The 22,127-nt window shown below is 60.9% G+C and overlaps 1 protein-coding gene across 1 annotated transcript in view; it reads left to right on the top strand.

Moving 5' to 3' along the window:
• The window catches only part of MACROD1 (mono-ADP ribosylhydrolase 1), a 148,558-nt gene that overhangs the window by 119,029 nt on the left and 7,402 nt on the right, over positions 1-22,127 (top strand). Inside the window, 1 exon segment of the mRNA XM_044378492.3 lies at positions 15,246-15,275. Coding sequence (XP_044234427.2) covers positions 15,246-15,275 — 30 coding nt within the window.

The following is a 22,127-nucleotide window of genomic DNA, read 5'->3' as shown; positions in this document are numbered from 1 at the left end:
CGCTGGAGGCCCTGGGCATTATCCCTGTGCCTCACTTTTCTCCTCTTGTTGGGGTCATCCCAGACCTCCTCGGGCTAGTGTGACAGGTGGTGAGGTCCCAAGAGGGGAGTGCCTTACACACCGTGAAGCTGTGGCCACAGGACTCACCGCGGTTAGACTGTCGTCACCCAAGGATGTGCTATGCTGGGTGCTGTTTGGGCCTCTTCTGGGCTGGGGGTGGAGGAAGGGTTGACCTGACTCTTGGGGGGAAGAGAGTGGCCCCACTGGTGGTCAGGGGGCATTACCCTTCGCCCCGGGCTTTGTTCTGGTTGTCTGGGAACAAAGGCCCACAGGGTAGTGGTCAGGGGTCAGCGCCACTGGGAGGGCAGAGAGCCGATGCTCAGAAGCTCAGCTTCCCCCACAGGCCACAGTTGGGGCGCCATCTTCAGGGAGGGGTGGACCTCCATCCTCCCACTGGAGTTTCTGCCCCCTCTCTCAGACCTGGAATCTGCTCATCCGATGTCCCGAGGACAGTTCTTGGTCTTAGAGATCACTGCCCTCCAAGATCCCATGGTCCTCTGGGTCTGGGGGCACTGGAGCGGGGGGGCGCAGAGAATCTGTCACTGAAAACCTGTCCCGCCTGTCTCCCAGACTTTGGCCCCTGCATGACGCCCCATGAACCACAGGCACGTGGCCTAGGGGCAGGCTGGCTGCACACACCTGGCCAAATGGACCAGCCCTCGCCAGAAAGTTCCATCAGCTTCTTGGACTTCTCTGATCCGTGTCCTGATGCCACCAGAATCCCCCTCTCACCACCGTGCGCTAAACCTTCCCATCCTGCACCGCACAAAGGTGGGGGCTTCCCCCCATGTGTACAGGAGTGACGCCGTGTGCCCCAGGACTGAAGTTCAGGAAGAGCAAGGGGGCAAGGCCCCTAGCCCTTGAGGATGTCCTTGAGAGGGCGCCCCCGGGAGTGGGCACAGCGGAGACAAAGCCAGTGGGACAGAGCCAGCATCTCCTAAGGACAGCAGTGGGAGCAGGTGGGCCAAGGAAAAGTCTGGGGAAGCTGCGGGCCAGGGCAGGAACTCCCCGCTCCCTGCCTCACTTCCCTGCAATTGTCCACCTCTCCGGAGGTGGGGGGGGGGCAGGGGGGGGCAAGCCAACTGCTCCTCACCCCTCAGTCCAGGACCCCACGGTCCTGTCCTCCCAGACCCCCCCCCAGCCGAGCCGAGCCCCTCCTTCCCTAGTGAGGTCCCCTTGTTCTCTCTGCCCCCTCCACTTCTCGGCGGGGGCACTTTGCCCTGTCTGTGCTCATGTGCGATGTGTGGGCCTCCGTTCTTCATCTGCTGGACAACACTGACATCTCTGCAGGCGGGTGTGGGTGCGGGCTGGCCGCCTGTGTGCTGCCTCGAAGAATCTAAGCTAATACGAGACGGCGTTCGCTGATGGGGGCCTTCTGAGCGTCTGTCTCCCCAAACCGACTGTGAGCAGCTGGAGGCCGAGGCCTGGGTCCCCCACGGTCCTGAGTGTCCCCAGCACCTGCCGGGCCTCAGGCTAATCCAAAACAGCCCAGTAAGGCGATAGTGACAGAGCCGCCCAAGGCCAACTGTGATCCCTCAAACTGGCAACAGCCCCCGAGATGGGAGGGGGCCAGACACCCTTCCAGCCAATTGGACAGAGGGGAGAAGGGTGGCGAGCCGGCTCCCCCTCCCCAGCCCTGGCAGGACCGAGGAGGCTCGTCTCTGATGAGCCGGCTCTCCCTTGGGAGCCTCCTCTTCTCCCCACAAATGACATCACTGCCCCCCACCCCTCGTCTCTGCCAGACACCCGGGGCTGCTTCCCCCTCCCTCCCTCCCCAGCTATTATTCCCAGCAGAGGTAATGCGTTTTATGGTGATTTGAGCATTTCTTGACTCTGGCTATCATTCACCTGTTACACACATCCCAAGTTCAGGAAAGGAGAAGGGAATTGTGTCTTGAAGGGCGGTCCAGGTGGAGGGAAGGCATGCGCCAAGGTTGGTGGGGGTGGCTGGTGGCTGGTGGTGGAGGGCAGAGGGTGTGGAGAGGCGAAGCAGAGGTGAAGCTGGAAGTGCAGGCCTGATCAGGAAGGAAGTTGTGGGGGCAAAGGGAAGGCACATGCCCAAGATTCAGGGAAGCCAAAGGGCCTGAGGACGGAGAAGGGGAGGGCAGGGTGGAGGACGGAGGGGTGAGAGAACCCCCACCTAGGGTTTTGAGATTGGAGCCTCAGACACTCCTGCTGGGACCCTTGCCCCCAGTGACACCCCTACTCCAGCGCTGTGTGTCTCCTGACCCCCTGCAGAGCCCCTTTTTAGGGGCTCCAAACTCTGTCCTCCTCTTCACCTCCCCCTTCCCCCACCCCCTGGCCCAGTCCAAGTTTACTGCCTCTGTCTACTCCACCACACAGGGGCTCCTGGGGCCTGATGCCCCTGCAGGCCACCTCCCGGGGGACTCGGACAGCTCCTGGCCCCTTCCTCTTGGGTTCTCTCTGTCCCTCCAACAGGCTCCAACACCTCAGGGCAACTCCAGCCACTGAAGATATGCGGGTGGGGGGGGGGTACCAGTGGGAGTGTGCAGATGGGTGTCTTGAGCTCGGGGCCCCCTCCCCGAGTCCTGGTGGCCCAGGGCTCCCTCACCTGCTATCCACAGGTGCAGCCAGGCCTGGCAGGTTCTGAGCTAAGTGTACTGCTGAGATGGGGTGCTGGGAGGAGCCGGAGAGGGGGGAAGGGGAGAGGGCACCAGCCATGGGCTGGGGGGGAGGGGGGGTCGTTGCCCAGCAACCACCACGCGGCAAGGAGGGATTCTTAAAGAGCTGAGCAGAAAGGCTGGGCTTTGGAGGGGCTGAGGCACGGCCTCGCATACCAATGGCTGCTACTGCCATCCTCCTCCCCTTCCTTCCTCTCCTCCCTCCTAGGAGTGGAGCCCCAGCTGGGAGAGCAGGAGGATGGAGAGGAGGGGCGATGGCTCAGCCCAGAGCGGGCCTGAGGCAGCCAGCGCAGGAGTCAGGCTGGGGTCCTATCTTGTGCTCACAGGATGTGGCCTGGGGGTGGGGAGATGGCCACCCTGAGGCCTACAGCACAGGGGGCGCCCTGGGCTCCCCAACCCTCAGGGTCTGGGATGGGAGACAGCAAGGACTCCTCACCCCCACCCCACCTGGCCCTGCCAGTGAGCCTCCTGGCCTCCCGGCCAAAGGAACACCAGTTTTAGAGCCAGATGGAACTGCCCCCTGTTGGGGCGCCTGGGCAGCTCGGTCAGTTAAGTGTCTGCCTTCAGCTCAGGTCAAGATCCCAGGGTCGCGGGATCGAGTCCCACAGCGGGCACCCTGCTCAGCAGGGAGCCTGCTTCTCCCTCTACCTCTGCTTGTGCTCTCTCTCTGGCAAATAAATAAATAAAATCTGAAAAAAAAAAAAAAAGAACTGCCTCCCCTTGGCTGAGTGACCTTGACTGAGCCACCTGCCCGGCCTTGTGGCCTGAGAGTCACAGAGGGCGGAGGCAGGCGGGACTGGGCTGTGTCTGGTGGGTAAAGTTTCTAAGTCCCTCCTGGTGTCTAACTCAAATTCTCTGTGCCGCGAGCAGTAGCTGCCTCTCTTCTGAGAAGGGGATGTCTGGCCTCCGTCCAGCCCCTAATATCCCAGAAGTGACAAGGGTAAGGACCCAGCTGTGTGGTCTTGGGCTGGTTCCTCAGTTTTCCATCTGTACGGGGAGGGCCTGCGCTAGGCCAACGGTGCCTTGCCAGGATCCAAGGAGGAGCCTCTGATTTCCGCTACCCTCTCTGAAATCATGGGGAGGGCCCCCTCCCAGCTTCCTGCCATGGCGGAAGGGGGGCATCAGGAGGGTGGGGGGGGCCCCCACTGTTTCCTTCCATTGACCCAGTTGCTCCATATTTGGAAACCGATCCCATGCCCGATCCAATCCTGTCTCCCACGGTTCTCTAATTAGTCCCTGTGGGTTCAGCATTACCTCTGCTGGCCCTCTGTCTACCCATCCTCAGCCACCACCACCCTCCCCCAACCCTCCCCGCTGCTCCTGCCTCCAAGACCACCCCCGCCAGTCTTCTCCCCCTCAGCTCTGAGGGGGGTCTTTCTCAAGTGCAATCCTGAGTTTGCTGCTTCCGGCTCTGCTCCGGCACCTGCCATGGCTCCCCACCGTGGGAGATGGATCACAGCCCCCTGGGTCTGGCTGACCCTCTGCCCTCAACTTGACCACACTCCCCTCTGCAGAACTGCCTCCCCCACAGCTCACCCTCCCTAACACACGGAGCTCATTCATCCCTCCGGACATTGTGACAAGAGGACAAATCAATGTCTATTGAAGGAATGAATGGTACTAAGGGTAGGTCTTCGGTGCCAGGCCTGTGCTGGCCTCTGGGGCCCAGGAATGAACAAGGCAGACTAGGTCCTCCCCATAGGCTGCCATGCTGGTAATAAAACCAGAAAACAAATTCGTAGACAAGATCATGACGGGACCAAGGTGTGGTCTCCAAAATAAACAAGGTGAGAAGCGAACTAGGGCGGGAGACACTTTAGTTGGGGGGTCAGAGGAGGCCTCTTAGGGGAGATGCCATTTTCACAGAGACCTGAACGATGAGAAGGAAGCCAGTCTGGAAAGAGCTGGAAGAGTGTGCGGGGGGAAAAAGGGAGCGGTATGTGCAAAGGTCCTGGAGCATAAAAGAATCAGATCTATTCAAGGAAGAGAAAAGAGGCCAGGACACTGGGGCGGGGGGGTGGGGGTGGGGGAGTGTGGTATGCGGCCATGCATTTGTGGAGAGGAATATGGATTTCAGTCTAAGTGTAATAGGAAGCTATTTGAGAGTTTTAAGCAGAAAAGTGACATGATCTAATTTATATTTTAAAACGATCATCTGAACAACCACTTTGGAGAGCAATTTGGCAATAACTAGTCAAGTTAAAGATGTGCATCTCCCACAACCCCTCAGCCCCCCCGCCAGGCATATGTGTGCAGGAGAGAACTTGCGGCGGGCGTGTCTGCGGGGTGGCAAGATGCCCCCCAGGACAAACCCGGGTGCTCCTGACTGGTGGTCAGTGGGAGGATGGTGGAGCAGGTGGGCCCGCCGGGGCCCAGCATATTACACAGCAGTGAAGACGGACGCTGGAGCCCCGTGGCTCTGCCTGGGTGCATCTCCCAGGGAACCCTAACAGCCGATCCCAGAAGCTCCCCTTTTTAAAGACAACAGACCAAGGTCATGTCTTGCTGAGGGGCATACAGAGTAAAACTCTAAAGAAAATACCTGCCAAATTCAAGGCAGCGAATTCTCCTGGAGGTGGGGGAAGGGCTTGATTTCTTCCGTGACGTTGTTGTGCTGGGGGAGGGGGCGGGCTGGGTGCGCCTGCCGGGGGCGGGGCGCCCGGGCACGTGCCTGCCTAGCTTTCCCGCGTCTGAAGTCAGTAGAAAAAGGGCGCCTGGGCTGCTCAGTGGGTTAAGCATCGGACTCTTGGTTTCGGCTCAGGTCATGATCTCAGGGTGGTGAGATCGAGTTCAGAGACTTGATCTCTCTCTCCCTCTGCCCTTCCCCCCACGCGTGTGCGCACTCTCTTCTCTCTCTCTCCCTAAAAAAAAAAATAAATACGTCTTTAAAAAAAATAGAAAAGGATCAGGAGAGGACGGCCTGGAGGGGGAGGGGCAGCCCAAGAGGGCGGGGTCCGTGGCAGGGCCTCCTGGGGAAGTTAGAAACAGGGCTCCAGTCGGCCTGCTCAGAGCCAACACTCTCTCTTCTTCTCCAAGCCCATGGTTTGCGTGCTGCTTGAAAACACCTGGGTTTTCTCCTTTCAGGAAGAAAACGGACTCTCAGAGAGGGCAAGGGGCTGCCTGGGGTCACCCAGCAAGCTGGGGACGGAGGACCCTGGGACCCTGAGGCCTGCTCTCCTGGGGCTGAGCAGAGGGGTCAAGGCTGCCTTGGGGACCTCCTCACACTGATCCCAGCAGTGGAAGAGGGGCCTCTTACTCCTCCCCCACCCCGGACACACACACACACACACACACACACACACACACACACATACACCCCGTTATCCACCCTCCCACCCGCCAGGGCTCCCTCGGCCCCAGCCCCTCATTCCTGCCGAGATGGAGACTGCACCCGGCTGGCTGGGGCCCAAGCCATCTCCTGGTAATTGGGTTTCAGGGATGCTCATGGTTATGCTAATGGTGCGGCTGTGAGCGCCGGTCCCCTGGCTCCTGGGGGAGGGGAGGCCCAGGCAGCCGGGGTCCCCCCAGTGCTGCAGCCTTCGGCAGCCCTTGCTTAGAAATCGAACTGCCAATTTCAAACCCCGGCTCCCCCATCTCCCAGCTGCGTGACCTTGGGCAAGTCACGCCACCTCGCCCTGACTCTCTTTCCTCATCTGTAAAGTGGGAAAAAGAATAGTACCGTCTCGCTGGGCTCTGGGGGGAGGGAAAGATGAAAGAATCCACTGGAAACACTTGGCCCAGTGCCTGGCCTAGAGAATTTGCTCGATAAATGCGTTATTAACTATTTTTTGTTTTTCTTTAAAGAGGTCCTGCAGGAAAATATGGACAGGGGCTATAGCTGAAACTGCTTGATGGGCTAATGGGTGACTCACTTTCTTTTGCTTTTTGTTTATGTATGTTATCCAATTTGGGGCAATCAACATGAATGTCTTGTATAACAAAAATACCAATAAGTGGAAGTCGCCTGGGAACGGGGCTTGGAGAGTGGGTGTTGAGGGACATTGAGGCTCCAAGGGCTTGGGGTCCAGCTTGCGGGCGGATGGCTGGGAGGTTGGGTCTCCAGGAGCAGAGCCCAAGAAACCCAGGCAGGAGGGGGACAAAGAAGAGGCGCAAGCCCGCAGGAACCACAGCCAGGGCACCTGCTTTGAGCTTAAATGACCGACAGGGTGGCCTTTGTAGGCAGAGGTGTGGGGGAGGGCCACCTGGGGTAGATCTGGAGGTGGGACCACGGATGGGGGCCAGGAGGTGTGGGGCAGGACTGGGGGAGTCCCTTCCAAGGTTCAGGAGACATGGCAAAGGGAGCCTGACACAGGGCCAGTGGGAAAGGGAAACCCTGGAAGGGGGGCCCAGCTTCGTACGGCTCCCAGCAGATTTACGGAATCACAGAGTTCCTCTCAGAGGAGGTGGAGTGGGGGCTCAGTGCTGAGGGCAGACAAGCCAGATCTGGCTGAGTGGCCCAGGCTCCAGGCAGGCCAACAGGATTCAAACCCTCTGTCCACCACCCTAACCTGTGTGGCCTTGGGCCACAGACTTACCTGAGCCTCAGTTTCCCCATCTGTAAATGGGAGCCACACAGTCTGCAAGGCCCTCACGGCTCTCCCCAGGCAGCTGGTGAGCAAACCTTGATAAGAAGAAGCTGCTGTTGAGATTACTAATCCAGCCCGTTAGCAGGCTGACCCCCTTTTCCTTGGCTGACCAGGGACCCCAGCCCCCATAGCCGCTGCCGCTGTGAAGTCCTGAGGATATAACGATTTTACAGGCTTTTTTTTTTTTTTTTTTAAGAATTTATTTTTAGGGGCAACTGGTGGCTCAGTCGGTTGTGTCTGCCTTCGGTTCAGGTCATAATCCCAGGGTCTTGGGATCCAGCCCCGCATCAGGCTCCCTGCTCAGCAGGGAGTCTGCTTCTCTCTCTGACGCTCCCCCTGCTTGTGCTCCCTCTCTGACAAATAAATAAATAAAATCTTAAAAAAAAAAAAGATTTTATTTTTAAGTAATCTCTCCACCCAACGTGGGGCTCGAATTTACAACCCCGAGATCAAGAGTTGCGTGCTCTTCCAACTGAGCCAGCCAGGCTCCCAGTTTTATAGCCATTTAAACTCTATCATCTATGCCCCACAAGGGGCTCAGTCAGCTGATCTCTCCACCCCACAGATGAGGAGCCCGAGGCCCCAGGGGACCCAAGATCACAGCTGGGGGTTTCAGGAGCAGATTTGCAAAGCACAAGGATGGTGGCTTCTCCTACTAAGGGTGGTGGCCTTGAGCAGATCACTTTGCCTCTCTGTGCCTCAGTTTCCCCATCTGTCAACAGGGTGAGTCCCCATCTGTCAACAGGGTGTGTCCACATGTACTAGACCTATGTTAAGATGATCAGCAGAGGTCCCATGTGAAAGTCTGCAATGGGTACTGATAAATGTGAGCCCCCGTGCCCCCCATAAGTCCCCTGCCCCCCAGCCTGGGGAATGTCCAGTAAGCCTCACATCCCCCGCCCCCCCCACCCCCGGCAGCCCCACCTCAGAGGACAGTGACCTTGGCCTGGGGGACAGAGTCTGTCAAACACGGCAACTGCTTTCACAGCTTGAGATGCCTTTGAAGTCTCTTGTTTTATCTTCAAAAATTCAGCACATGTCACATTTTATTCCATCTGCGGGACATTTCTAATCTAAAGCGTGTTTTAAACAACTCACCCTCAAGTAACACGGATACCCACCGCAGGCCTGCAGGAAGTGGGGGCAGGGATGGCGCTGGGGTCCCAAGAACAAAGCCTGTTCCCCTAAACCTCCGGGCAGGGCTGTGGGGCTACCGGCCAGTCGGCGGTCTGGTGGTCAGCCGTCACCTTGGCGGCACCAGGCGCTGTGCCGGACTCTGGGGTACTGGGGGGCAGTGGGGGCTCAGCCAGGCACGGGGTGGCTGCAATGGAACGGTAGTGATGGGACATGCACAGGCATTGGGGGTGCTCCAGGCCTGGGGGGGGAACACCTGCTCAATGCAGTAGCCTGCAGGTCCCCATCATGCCCACCCTGAGCCACTCTTGCCCCCATCGCCTCTGACCTTCTCTCCTACTTCTCTGCCCCCACTCACTCTGCTTCCGCTACAGTGGTCTCCTCACTCTGCCTCAGGACCTTTGCACAGGCTGTCCCCCCCCCCACCTGGGGGGTGCCCCTCACAGCTGGCTCCTTACCTTCAGCAGATCCTTGACTCCTTCCGGATCATCCCCACCCCACTCCCACTCGCCGGCCAGCCAGTCTCTCCTGCCTTCGTAACCTCTCACACAAATGGTAATCCTTGTTCGAGTTCATTCCTGTCCTGTTGTTTCTCAACTGTCTGCCTCCTGGATAATGAGCTCTGTGCCCGCAGAGCCTGGCACATAGTAGGGGCTGGATGTGTATTCCTCGAAGGGTAGGAAGTGAGATCTAGCCTTCTGAGGGAGGGTGGAGGGGAGTGGGCTGAGGGGCTGGGGGTTGGGGGAGCAGCCCCCACCTCCCCGCAGGCATTGGAAACCGGACAAGGTGTTTGGAGCAGCGGTTGCAGCAGCCTCAGCACACAGAGGGGCTGTGACCGCTCAAAGTCACCGCCCCGCCCGCTCACCCAGCCTCTCCCCGGCTCAGTAACCTGCTCAGCGCTTTCCTCGGGTCACTGGGTCTCCTCTCTGGCAGCCCAGCCCCCGCACAATGCCCCCTCGCCTCCCACACCCTGGGCTGGAGGATGTGTCGGGATGACCCGGGCAGCTCCTCCGTGGCCTCCTGCCACTGCCCTTGGACAAGTCCTGTCACCTGCACACCCCCCACCCAGGTCCTGCCTCCGGAGGGCCCCTCCGGTGGGCTCTTCTGCAAGTCCTGATGGCTGCAGAGCCGGGCAGACGCCAGGGTGGCCTGGCTGAGTGGCTCTGGGCATAGCCCCTAACCCGGTGGTTCAGTCAGTAAATTGTTGGGGCTCGCCTGCTGTGCACGGAGCTCTGTTCTGGGAGCCGGGGACAAGTGTGAATGACACTCACAGCACTGGGGAGGTCAAGCAGCAAGCACTGACCTGGGAGGGAAAGAGGCTGGAGGCAGTGCTTTGTGGCCCAAAGGAGCCCACGGGGAGCTGGGTGGGCCCCTCAAGCATCACTCTCGGGGTGGGGGATGTTGGAGGTCTCCTCCAGGCAGAGGCACCAGCCCATGCAAAGGCCCTGGGGCTGGAGGAAACGGAGCCAGTTTGAGGACCCGGAGTGTGGCCCAGGGGGAGATGCAGGGAAGGGGAGGAGGGGAGGAGCCAATGGGCCCCATACTAGGGGTCAGTCCTTTTTTTTTTTTTTTTTTAATAAACACTATCCCCAGCGTAGGGCTCGAACTCATGATTCATAGATCAAGAGTCACGTGTTCTACTGCCTGAGCCAGCCAGGCGCCCCTAGGGGCCAGTTCTTCATCCTGAGAACACAAGGGAGCTTTGGGAGGGTTTCATCAGGACACCGGAGGGTGGGTAAAACAGGAGATGCTCAATTTTGCATTGCGAGAAGATTGTTCTCTATGGCTCAGCTTGGTCATCTGTAAAATGCGTTGGTAACATGCCTTCCACACAGGGTAAGGGTTGAAAAAGTCAGTGTGAGTCGGAACTTACCCGGCCTAGGCCCCGGCACGTCTGCCGTTGTGGGCCCTTTCTCTATCAAAATATATTAGCCAGAGAACCACTTAAATACATAAAACAATTAATACCAAACATTACAAAAATGTATGTTAGAAGCTGATTTTATGAGTTTGTTGGCATAAAGACAAAATATATTAACGTTATATACTAAAAATAATTTCAAACTCAAAGTTCATTTACTCTTCTGATTTTATTTTTAATTTTTTTAAGATTTACTTATTTATTTGAGAGAGAGAGAGAGCTCACGCGGGGGGGGGGCAGGGGGGCGAGAATCTCAAACAGACTCCCCAGTCAGCGGAGGCGGGACTTGATCCCATGACCCTGAGATCCTGACCTGAGCCGAACCCAAGAGTTGGACTGAGCCACCCAGGCGCCCCTCCTCTTCTAATTTTAAAAGAAATTACATTTTCAGGGGTCACTAAAAATATTATGGGCCCCAGCACAAGCCCGCTATGCCATGCCTGGCCCTCAAAGTGGGGGCCGTTCTTTTAACAAGGTGCTGCCCGACAGGAGCAGTGGGGGTGGCCAGGAAGAGGAAGAGGTGTCTGTGTGCCCCAGAGACTCCACTCGGACCCCCCCCCCCCCCCCCCCGCCAGCATCCAGCTCCACGCCCTGGCTCAGTCCAGTGCTGGCCCTCGCTCCAGCCTGCTGAGCGTCAGGCAGAGCCAACCTCGTCCTTCCCCAACCCCGGCAGCTCCTCACCCTGCCCCAGGACATGCTCAGACTCCTTAGACCTTCCACAGTGCCTGCCCGTGCCCCTCCCGTGCCCCTGCTGTGCCCCTCCCTGCATGCCTCTCCTTTTCTCTGAAGCTGTGCAGCTGCCTCCCTCCAGCCTCAGCTCAAATGTCACCTCCTCTGTGAAGCCCTCCCAGCCTCCAGGCCTCACCAGATCTTGTACCTCCCTCGCCCGCCCCAGTTAGGCCTGGGAGCTCCTGAGGTCCAGGGACTGTGTCTTGTTCATCTCTATGTACTCGGTGGCACGCGGCAAGCGGTTGGCACCCAATTAAAATGCTTCGTGTAGAGAGTGAAGAAGGGGCCAGCCAGGTCTGTCTGTTTCCCCCCCCCCCCCCACCGGGCCTGCCTCTGACCTGTAATGACAGTGGCCAAGCCCTCAGGGTCTGGCCTTCTCCTTTTTCCTGCACAGTGACCACACGCCAGCCCCTGACGTGGGTCGGATGCTGGGGCCCAAACGGGGGAGCAACTCCACCCCGCCCCCCGGGACACAAGTGCTGGGGGGCAGGGGAAGGGTCTGGGTCCCCGAAAGAGGTGCCCTGGCCTGAGAAGGTGTGAAGCTGGCCCACCTCACCCTGCCGTGGGGACCAGTAAGCAGACGGGATGGCGGCATTGAGGAAAGGCACCCACAGCTCCCGGGGTGCACGCTCTGGCCCAGGAACCCACACCCCCCCCCTCGCCAAAGCCAGAGCGGGCCTCATGCCCCTTCCCACATCCCAGGGCGAGGCCTGAGCTCAGCTCACTCGGCCCCTCAGGAGCTCAGAGACCCCTGCTTTGCTGCGCCATGTTGGGTCCCTGGAGTGGGGCCAGGTCATGAGCCCTGGCTTCAGTTGGAAGTCCAATGCTTGTCTCCACAGCACGCGGCTACTCACCCATCACCCCGCCTCAGCAAGAAGGCATTGGGAACAGATGAGGGAGCGCGTAGGGGTTAAGAAGGACGATGACTGGGGCACCTGGCCGGCTCAGTCAGTGGAGCCTGCAACTCTTGATCTTGGGGTCGTGAGTTCGAGCCCCACGTTGGGTGTAGAGATTACTTAAAAAAATAAAATATTTAAAAAGAAGCAGGAGAGGGGCGCCTGGGTGGCGCAGTCGTTAAGCGTCTGCCTTCGGCTCAGGGCGTGATCCCGACGTTCTGGGATCAGGCCCCACATCAGGCTTCTCCGCTGGGAGCCTGCTTCTTCCTCTCCCACTCCCCCTGCTTGTGTTCCCTCTCTCCCTGGCTGTCTCTATCTCTGTCAAATAAATAAATAAATAAAATCTTAAAAAAAAATAAAATAAAAAGAAGCAGGAGAAGGCACGCTGACAAGCAGCCGCCCTGGGTCCAGCACCTCCCCTCCCTCCCCCATCTCTCTGCGAGCCTGTTTTCCCATCTGAAAAATGGGCTCATGACCAGTTGTGATTTAGAGCTTAAACCGAACTGAAGGGAGCATGGTGGCGACAGCAGAAGGGGAGGGAGCCAGGGACTCGAGGGCATTGCCTGGGTCGGGGGAAGGCTGGCCCTGGGCCCGGGAGCAGGCAGGCCTGGACCCACCATGCTTCTGATGGGAGGCTGGGCCACACCCCCTTTCTGCTTCCCTTTCTCCCCAAGCCTCCAGGCCATTCTCTCAAGCAGCCTGGCCCACCTGTGAGCGCCTCGGGCAGCTTCGTGGGGCCTCCCTCTGGGGGCCAGGCACTCAGGCCCCTCGGGGAGAGGGCCGCCAGGGGCTCGGGAGAAAGAGGAGGGTGGAATTGGGTGCAGACCCCTGGGTTGCTGTCCTTCCCCTGAACCCCCACCCATGAGACCGTCAACCTAGTGGGCTGGAGGAAGGGGACATGCCAACCAGCCTCCTAGGACATCCACTGAGTTTGGGGACAAGCTGGTGACCAGGTCCTCTGTGCAGCCCGAGACTGAGCCCCAGTGCTAGTGCTGCCTGCCTGTTCCCACCTGGGGCAGGTGACACCACCTAGACCCTGGCCCACCCTTCCACTGGCTCAGCCCTGTGAAATCCTTTCTGGCCCCAGCCCACCTCCCTCCCCAGCCCTCGGTGTTCCTGGCCCTGGGGGACATCGGGGCAGCTCACCCCAGTCCTTGACCTGGGCAGACCGACACATGGTGGGGTTCAAGGGATACCAGGCAGGTGGGGGTTGGTCCCTTCCAACAGGGGCAGGTCAGCGCCCCTTCCCCTCCCGCCCCTTCGAGGCTCAAGGCCAACACATTTGGCACAGAGCCCTCTGGGAGCGGGAGCCAGCTCGTTCGTGGCCGGTGTTAATTAAGAGAGAGAGAGGTGACGGGGGAGGTGGGGAAGGGCCTCGGAGGGCAGCTTCCGACAGCTGCCAGGACCGCTCTGGGCCAACCCAACAAGCCCAGGCCCCCCCCTGCTGCCTCCAGGGCAGGGCTGTCCACAGGTCCAGCCCCCGCCCCACCCCTGCAGCCTGACCCTTGGGGTGGGGGTGGAGCCACACTGCGTCTGAAGGGCCTACTGTGTGAAGAGTCAGGCCCCAGCCCTGGCCGGGGGCGGGGAGAGGCTCCCTGCGCTGCCTCCAGGTCGGCCGGCCCTATGGCTTGACTACAGAGTCAGACCGTTCTGACCCTGCCACCACCACTAGGCAACTCGACCCCCGGCCTCGGGCGCCTCATCTGTAAAATGGGAGCCAGAGCACCTCCGGTGAGGCTCTGTTCTGCTGTAAGTGGGGTCAGTTGTGCACAGCACTGCCCGGCGGCACCCTCCTCCGGAGCCCGGCGGGAGCCCAGCCCTTCAGCGGGGCATCTGCCCGGCTGTCCCCGCCCGGTCCTTCTCCTGTTCGGGCCCCCGCTCCTGGCTGCCTCCTCGCCCGCTCAGCCGGCCTTCCTCCCACGTTCCCCGCAGCCCCCAGCCGCTCCTCGCCTCTCCATCTTAATTAGCTGCTTGTAGTAATCTCGCAAGTAACGTGGCAACTTGCAGCCCTGGGTTTTCGGGCTGTGGAATTAATTATTCCCCAAGCGAAGAGCTGTCAGCTCTGGGAGACCAGCCACTCGGAGCCGCCCGACACCACTTAGCAGGGTCCACAGCGTCCGCACGGCACCCCGGGCGGGAGGACTGGCCAGCCGGGAAGGGGCCCCCACTCCCGGCCCAGGCTCTGCTTCGTGTCCCCCTCCTACAGAGGAGCGGCACCGGGACCCCAGAAGGTAGGTGGGGTGCGGGAGCAGTGGAGGGACAGCAGGCCAGGCCTGGGAGCCAGGGCTCCTGGGACCAGAGGAGCCGAGGCACAGCTGGCCTCCCCACCTGGGCCGCACCTGCCCCGTCTCGCCCATCACTTCCCCTGATTAGCACGAGCAGTTAACACAGAGGCAGCTGCGCGGCCGGGTGCCGGAGCCGTGGCTGGTGAGGGGCACTGACCTGCACAGCCCTGACATGTGGCCCGAGAGGCTGCCAGCTTCACCTGGCCCTCACATCAGCCCCCTGGGGAAGCAGGAGGGGGCAGCAGGCCAGGCAGAGTGAGATGGACAGGTCAGCCCCAGCAGCCGGGGAGGGGGCTGGAGCTGAGGATCCCTCTCTCTGCCTCGGCTTTCATTACCAACCCTGGGAGATGGTCTCCTCTCCCCGGGGGAAACTGAGGCACAGAGCAAGGCGGCTCAAGTCAGCCGTCTGTGGAAGCAGCTACGGTTCCAATACCAGTACTCTGTGCCCTCACTGTGCTGCCCTGGGATGGGGTCCCTGCCGTCTGTTGGGTGCCCCCAGCCCTGGCTCACAGGCTCATGTTCTTACCCCGCACCCTTCCCCCCCACAACAGGTACTCGTTCCCTGGGCAGGACTCAGCACAGTTGCACAGAGAGTTTGTTTCCTAGTAGCTTCTAGTTGTGTCCCATGGGCTCCAAGGGCAGGGACCAAGCCTGGCACAGATGGGCCTCGGGAGACGCTGGGGCATCAGAATAAATGAATGAAAGGATGCACGTGGCCACAGGTCTGCTGCCGCTCCAGACCCCGCAGGGCCCCGCCACCCTGCAAACCCCAGGCCCCTCAGAAGCCTCAGCAGGAGAGGAAGACCCCGCCTCCCCCACCTCCCCCTTCTCTGACCCTGCCTCAGAGAAGATCCTGTGCCCAGAGTCTGAAGCCCCAGAGCCCCGGGCCCGCTGCTCAGACCCACCTGCCAGCCCCCCACCTCCCCTCTGCCCAAGCCGCTGGCCCACCAGCTGCTCCCCAGCTGACTGGCCTTTCTCTCTCTCTCTTGCAGCCAACAGCTCCCTGCTCGGAGGCGGCGGCGGTAAGTGGACCCTTCCGTGGCCCGGGGGTGGGGGGGGCGGACGCGGGCTTGGGGGGTGGGGGGGGCGGACGCGGGCTTGGGGGGTGGGTTCCTGAAGTCTCTCCTTCCATGGCTGCTTCTCTCCTCTGGGCCTCCTTGCCCACCGTGCGCGTCCCCCTGCAGCCCTCCTCGTCATCCCCACTGTGCGCCCACCCCCATTTCTCTATCTCTGACCTTTTATGACACCCACCCCCTCGGCCTGGCCTGCCATCACTGGGGACAAAGCTGGAGCCCTGGATGGCAGGCCTGGCCCCCTTGCTGCTGGGTGACCCGGCCGGTTCCCACCCTCTGAAGAGAGACCTCCTGGTCTGTTACTGGGGGGCGGGGGGGGGGTGCAGCGGGACACTTGAGGGTTAAAGAGACTGGGCCTAGGACTGGGGGCTGCAGGTGTGGTAGGGAAAGCCCAGGCATTTTGGCTTCAGTTTTCCCACCTGGGAGGGCAAGATGGTCTGATCTGCTCCCCTCTAAGACCTCGAGGACGGCCCCACAGCCAGGAGAAGTCCTCGCAAAGTCAGGGAGCATTCTGCCGGCTGTGACGCCCCCCAGAAAGCGTGCGTGTTCACTGTCGCTACCCACCGGCAAGCAGGCGCTCCAGCAGCGCCAGGTGGGCGAGAGGGGGAGGTCAGGGTGGGCCCAGCCTGCAGGGACACAGCCTACATGCTTGGCAGGTGCCAAGGCAGGGGCAGTCCCTGTGCCCCCCTGTGCCTGCCTCCCCTGGCCAGCCCTGCCCAGGCAGGCCACACCAGCCCCCCGGCCCCGGCCCCCGCCGGCTGGGCTGCCCGCTGTCTGCGCAGGCAGCAGCATGATTGGTGAGCTAGGGGGCAGGGGTTAATGCGCCGTCGGATAAATCCCGGGGGCCGTGTTTACAGCAGCAGTGGCGGGGCCCAGGCCAGGTTTTAAAAGGGGGAAAAATAAAAGGGGCATTAAGGTCAGGAATAAATAAGAGCAGTGCTAAGAGCTGTTGGTGACCGGCCAGGATGCAGGAGGTGTGGGGGGATCTGTTTGTGGCTACAGATATTTTCCCTCCCTCCCTCCCTCCCCCACTTCTCCTCCACTGTCCCCATGGAGGTCACAGCTATCCTGGAGGCCTCACAGAATGCGGACTTCCCTGGGGCTGGGGGCCCAGCTAGGACCTTCTAGGACCTTCTTCTGAAGCCTGTCCCTTTGGAGGACTCAGGGGCTGTCACTGACCTGCCACCTGCCATGCTCCACCTTCAGATAATCCTCTCCTTTGTCTGTTTTTTCATCACCCAGTAACTGAGCACCCACTGTGTGCGCAGCCCTGAGCTGGGTGCCAGAGGACCAGAGGTCCCTGCCTTCTCCGAGCTCACAGTCCACATGAGACCCCCCAGGGTGCTCGGTGTGGTGGGGGAGCAGGGCTCCTGGAAGAAGGTGACACCTACACTGGGACCTGAGGGATGGCTAGAAGACAGCCAGCAAAGAGCGACGGGAAGGGTGTCCTGGCCAGAGCGAACAGCACAGGTGAAGGCCTGAAGTGAGGGAGAACATGGGGCATTTGGGGAGACTTAGAAGATTGGAGCAGTCGCAGCCCCGCCAGGGGGATAGAAGGCAGGAGATGATGCAGGGGCCGCTCAGAGCCCATGGGGAGCTAGACTTCTACCCATTCAGTTTTGGGAGACAAAGGACCCCGAGTGCCTTTTAAATCCTAAGTCAGGTCATCACCCCTCTTCTGCTGAAAACTCTGCTAGGGCTCTTCCCTCACTCAGAGCCAAGGCCAAGTTCTCAGGGCCCCAGGCACCTGCCAGACTCCCTGCCACTGCCCAGCCGTCCCTCACTGGGCACCAGCCTCCCTGCTGCTCCCGCCCCAGGCCTGTGCATGGGCTGTCCCCTCGGCCGGGAACCCTCTTCCCCAGCTGGGGGCTGTGGCAGCTCCCTTCACCTCTGGCCAGGTTTCCGTGCTCGCCGCCTTCTCAGGGAGGCCCACCCCGACCCCTCGCTGAAACTGCGGCTGCCTGCTCCCACCGCAGCCTGCAATCCCCAGCCTGGCCCTGCCTGCCCCAGGGCTTCTGTGTCCAGAGCCCCGCATGTCAGGTAACTCACTTGTCACGGTCAATGCCGATCGTCCATCCCCCCGCTGAGAACAAGGCTCCAGAGGGCCCTGGTGGATCTCCCGCAGCTAGAACTGAGTCTGGCACGTAGGATAGGTGCTCAGTTAAATGGTTGTTGAATGAATGAATGAACTACAAAAAGGCAGCAATGGCCTGACGTGTTCTGCGAAGGACTTGCTGGGGAGGGCAGCGGGAGCCACTGGGGTTTGAGGCACGGTGGGCAGGGAGGGTCTCATAGGTGGCTGGGCGACCTCACTCCGAAAGGTCACAGGGCACATGCCCTGGCCAGACTGAGTGCAGAGGTATTGAGGGGGTCCTCCAGCTCCCCTTCTGGCAGCACTGAGGGGGAGAGGAGGCTGGAGCAGGCCCCAAGTGCTGTCTGCCCGACGCAGAGATGGATGGGGTGGGCCAGGACCCAGGAGGAAGTGGGCCTGGAGTCCAGCCTTTTAACGCCGGCTGAGATTTATGGAGCCGCCTCGAGTGCTCACTGGGGCTGTCACTCTGCTAATGTGATGGGAACAAGGTGGAGGTGGCAGGGAGGGGACCGTGGTGGGGGTGAGGCTGGAGCTGTGGGGGCCCAGTGCCTGCCTAGGGCTGGAGCGGGGATGGGCCCAGACCTCTGAGATGTCCGCCACCCTCTGCCACCTGTGCCCTCTGCCACCCGCTATTCCATCCAGCCTTAACCCCCTGCCCCCCAGCTGCCCGGGTGGGAGCCACAGGCAGCAGTGGCCTGGGACTCAGTTGTCCAGGTCCCCACCTGGCTCTGCCCAAACCCACTGATGTCCTCCCAGGGCGTCACATGAGGTTTCCTCCTCTCCTCCAGTGTCCAACCCCATGGGGGTTCAGGCCTCTACCCACTCCCCACCCTCGTATCACCACCCATCCACCTGCCACACCCCCACCTTCCATCCCCCCTCCACCCATCCATCTACCCCCCATTCATCCATTTACCCCCACCCCTTTATCTACCCCCCACCTCTTTATCCCCCTCCACCCATCCATCTACCCCCCATTCATCCATCTACCCCCACCCCTTTATCTACCCCCACCTCTCCATCCCCCCTCCACCCATCCATCCCCCATTCATCCATCTACCCCCACCCCTCTATCTACCCCCCACCTCTCCATCCCCCTCCACCCATCCATCTACCCCCCATTCATCCATCTACCCCCACCTCTCCATCCCCCCTCCACCCGTCCATCTACCCCCCATTCATCCATCTACCCCCACCTCTCCATCTACCCCCTCCACTTATCCATCTACCCCCCATTCATCCATCTACCCCCACCCCATTATCTACCCCCACCTCTCCATCTACCTCCTCCACCCATCCATCTACCCCCCATTCATCCATCTACCCCCACCATCAACCTTCCTTCCCCAGCCACCCGTCTACACCCTCACCCCCCACCCACCTGCCCCCCATCCATGCAAGCATCAGTCAGGGGTGGCCTGCCCTGGCCACTCTGAGTTGGGCTGCAGGCCCCAGCTGACCCTCTCCCCCTGCTCTGCGGCTTTTCCCAGAGCACGATCCCCTTTTAGCGGACCTGTATTTTCTGTTTGCTGTTATTGCTCATCTCCCCGCTAGAGTAGAGGAGAACGCACTCTCCTCAGGGACCGGGTTCAAGGGGTTTCCAAGTTTATGGGGCGGGTCGTTGCACCCTCTGTATGCCAGGCCCGGGCACTGGGGCAGGGGGAGGGACAGCAGGCAGGAATGGAAGGGTAGGGGGTGGGGACAGTGATGGCTCAGAAGGAGGCCCTCAAAAGGAGGCCTGGGGCCTGGCCTGCAGGGCTTTGGTGAAGCGAGCCCAGTTGCTGGGTTACAGGTGGGGGAGGCCTGTGGCCTCTCAGGAGCAGGGAGGGGAGTCTGTGGGTGCCTGTGCCCTCAGCGAGAGCCCTGGGGGCTACTGGGCCACAAGGACTTAACCCAAAGAGTGCAGGACTCTTGGGCCAGACTCATTGTGGGGCTGGGTCCCTACCAGGCCCTGAGGCCAAGGTAGTTGGTTCTGGCAACACTGTGAGTCTCTGGAAGGCTCCCCCACGCCCCCATTCCTCCCCAGGGCTCCCTCTGAGTGTGGGTGGTGGTGGGGACGCAGGACTCCGCTCTGCCCTCACGGAGACCCAGTTTGGTAGGAGGCTCCCCAGCAGAGGGGGCATCTGACTAGAGCCCTGAGGGATGAATAGGAGTTCCACGGGTACGGAGGGCTAGAGAGGCCCAGCAGGTGGAGGGCTCGTGCCTGCGCTGGGGAGACTGGGAGGGCTGGGGCAGCCTCCGCACTAGACCCTCAGACCCCGCCGCCACCACGGGGGCCACGCCTGCTCCCCGCCTCTCTCCTGCAGAGACTTTCACTGGCTCGATAAACATTTAAAAAAAAAAAAAAACAGAGCGCTCTCCTATTGTATGGTAAGAAGGGAGGCGGGCCCTAAATCAGGATGGGAATGGACAGGGCCCTGACTCGTGTCTCTCCTGTTTATTGGGACTGAAATGTTTACTCGGCGATAAGGAGCCGGCTTTCTCGTGGAGATTTGTGCGCTCTTTTTCAATTACCCCTCGTCTTTCTCTGCCACTTTTGCACTAAAGGGATAATAAATGTATCGGAGCGTTTCAATTATTCATCTAAATCATGACTGCGCCTGCCATGGCCAAGCTTTAGTGACAGATTAATCCAGGGCCGCCTTCTGCTCACAGGGCCGCCATCTCTGCTCTCGCCTGGCCGGCTCCCCAAAGGTCTGGCCCGAGGGGTGCACCGGCCCGGGTCAGGCAGGGTCCCCCGACAGCCGCAGGCAGGCAGGGCCGGACAGAGCCCCGTGCCCCCCGCGCACGCTCGCTGCCAGCGAGAGGTCAGCGGTCGCAGCTGCCCTGCCTCCCTGCCCGCCAGGCCCGCGCCGCCCCTGCTCCCTGTGCCCACACCCGACCCTAGGCGCGCAGCTCCTGCTCCCCGGTGCCCAGGCTTCTGCCACAGCCGTCTCCTGGCACAGGGCCTTTGCACGTGCTGCTCTTGGGCCTACGGCTCCTCGGCCTTCCTGCCACAACCGTCCTGCCTCCTTACCTCACAGTCAGAGCAGCCCCTCCCACCACCACCCCTTCTGCTCCATTCACTGAGGGCTCCCCACACCCTGTCACTGTCGTGGGTGTGGGGACGCAGCGGCCCCTGCCCCTCGTGGGCCAGCATTCTGTCGCGGTGGTAGTCAGACTCCCATTTGTGTGATTATTTAAGTACCAACTGCCTCCCCGTCAGACTCCCCTCCTATGGGACATGCCCGGGGTGTCTGTCTGTCCACCTCCTGGCCAAGGTTAGGCGCTCAGGGCGGACCTGTCTGTGGACCAGCTGTGCCCAGGGGCCCCCTGTGTGTGCCCGTTTGCACCCCAGCCCTGGCCCACCACGGCAGCCCCTCCACTTGAGCAGAACACCCCCCCCCCCGCCTGCCCTCTCCTCTCCACGCACAACTCCGAGGCCCTGGCGAGGGATGTGGCCCCACCCCCTTTCCTCTCTCCTTCCCTCTCCCTCCATATCTCGATTTTTCTTTCTGCCTCTCTCTGCCTCTATCACTGTCTCTCTGTCTCTGTCCCTCTCTGCCTCTTTCTGTCTTTGCCTCTCTGTGTCACTGTGTCTATCTCTGTGTCTCTTTCTCTCTCTCTCTCTCTCTCTCTCTGTCCTTCTCTGCCCCTGCCCTTGCTTGCTCTTTCTGCTCTCTCTCTCCCAGCCTCACGGCATCTCTGGCCTGCTCCCCATTTCTCTTGCTCATGCACCCACTCTCCATTTTTCTTCCCCTTGCACTCTCCCCGCTCCCGCTGGCTTTCCTCTGCTCAGAGCCAGGCAGGCCTGGGGGATTAGCAAAGCCTCGGAGCATCAGAGCATCATCCGGGCCTCCCCTTCTGCTCAGTGGCTGCCCACGGCCATAGCCACGGTCAAGCGCAGTGGACAGACAGGGTGGCCTCCGCACCCCCCCTGGACTGGGCTGGACTCAGGGGAAGCAGCGGCCCTAGGAGCTGAGCACCCAGTCCCCAAACTAGTCTGGAGCCCCACTGTGTGCGGGGGCGGGGGATGAGCGGGATAGGCTGGGGCAGGGAGGGGGGGGCTCTGGCCTGAGCTGAGCAGACAGGGGAGGACCATTCAATGGGGAACAGCAAAGCGCCCCCTCCCCCCCCCCACATACACCCAGAGGCCGGCCCCGGGCCACGCCACCCCTGCTCAAAATTCCCAGGGCAGCAACAGAAGCAGTTCTAGCTTCTTCCACCAGCCCCGCAGATGCAGCCCTCCCCTCCCCCTTCCCCCGCCTCCCACTCCCCCTCACCCCCAGCCCACCCTGGACTCTCCCTTTGGCCTGCCCAAGGCCCCCGCCTGAGCCCTCCTCCCCCAGCTTCCCTAAGCCAGTTTTTCTCATTGCTGGGGGCTCTGATCAGATGCCACTTCCTTAGGGAAGCCTTCCCAACTGCACACAGGGCCAGCAGCTCCCACCTCCTTTCCCTCTTGTCCATTTTCTCCCATTCCAGGGCCTGCAGTGAGATGGAGCTCCGGGTCCCCTCCCTGCACCATCGGCACCTGGCAGGCCCCCTCCCCCAGTTGGGCAGGTGGGAGAGACCACAGAGGCCGGTCATCGCAGGGGGAGGCTGGGGTTCCCTCCAGCCTCGCTCGGGGTGGAGGTTTTTATTTCATGGACTCGTGGGAGCCGTGGGAGGTTTTAGGAGCAAGGGAGTGACGTGTCCTCCCCAAGAAAAGGCCCTGGGTATCCCCACCCTTG

Source organism: Ursus arctos, unplaced genomic scaffold (assembly GCF_023065955.2).
Source record: "Ursus arctos isolate Adak ecotype North America unplaced genomic scaffold, UrsArc2.0 scaffold_23, whole genome shotgun sequence".
NCBI lineage: Eukaryota > Metazoa > Chordata > Mammalia > Carnivora > Ursidae > Ursus > Ursus arctos.
The sequence above is the reverse complement of the archived record's forward strand: the minus strand, read 5'-3'. Positions and strand labels throughout refer to the sequence as shown.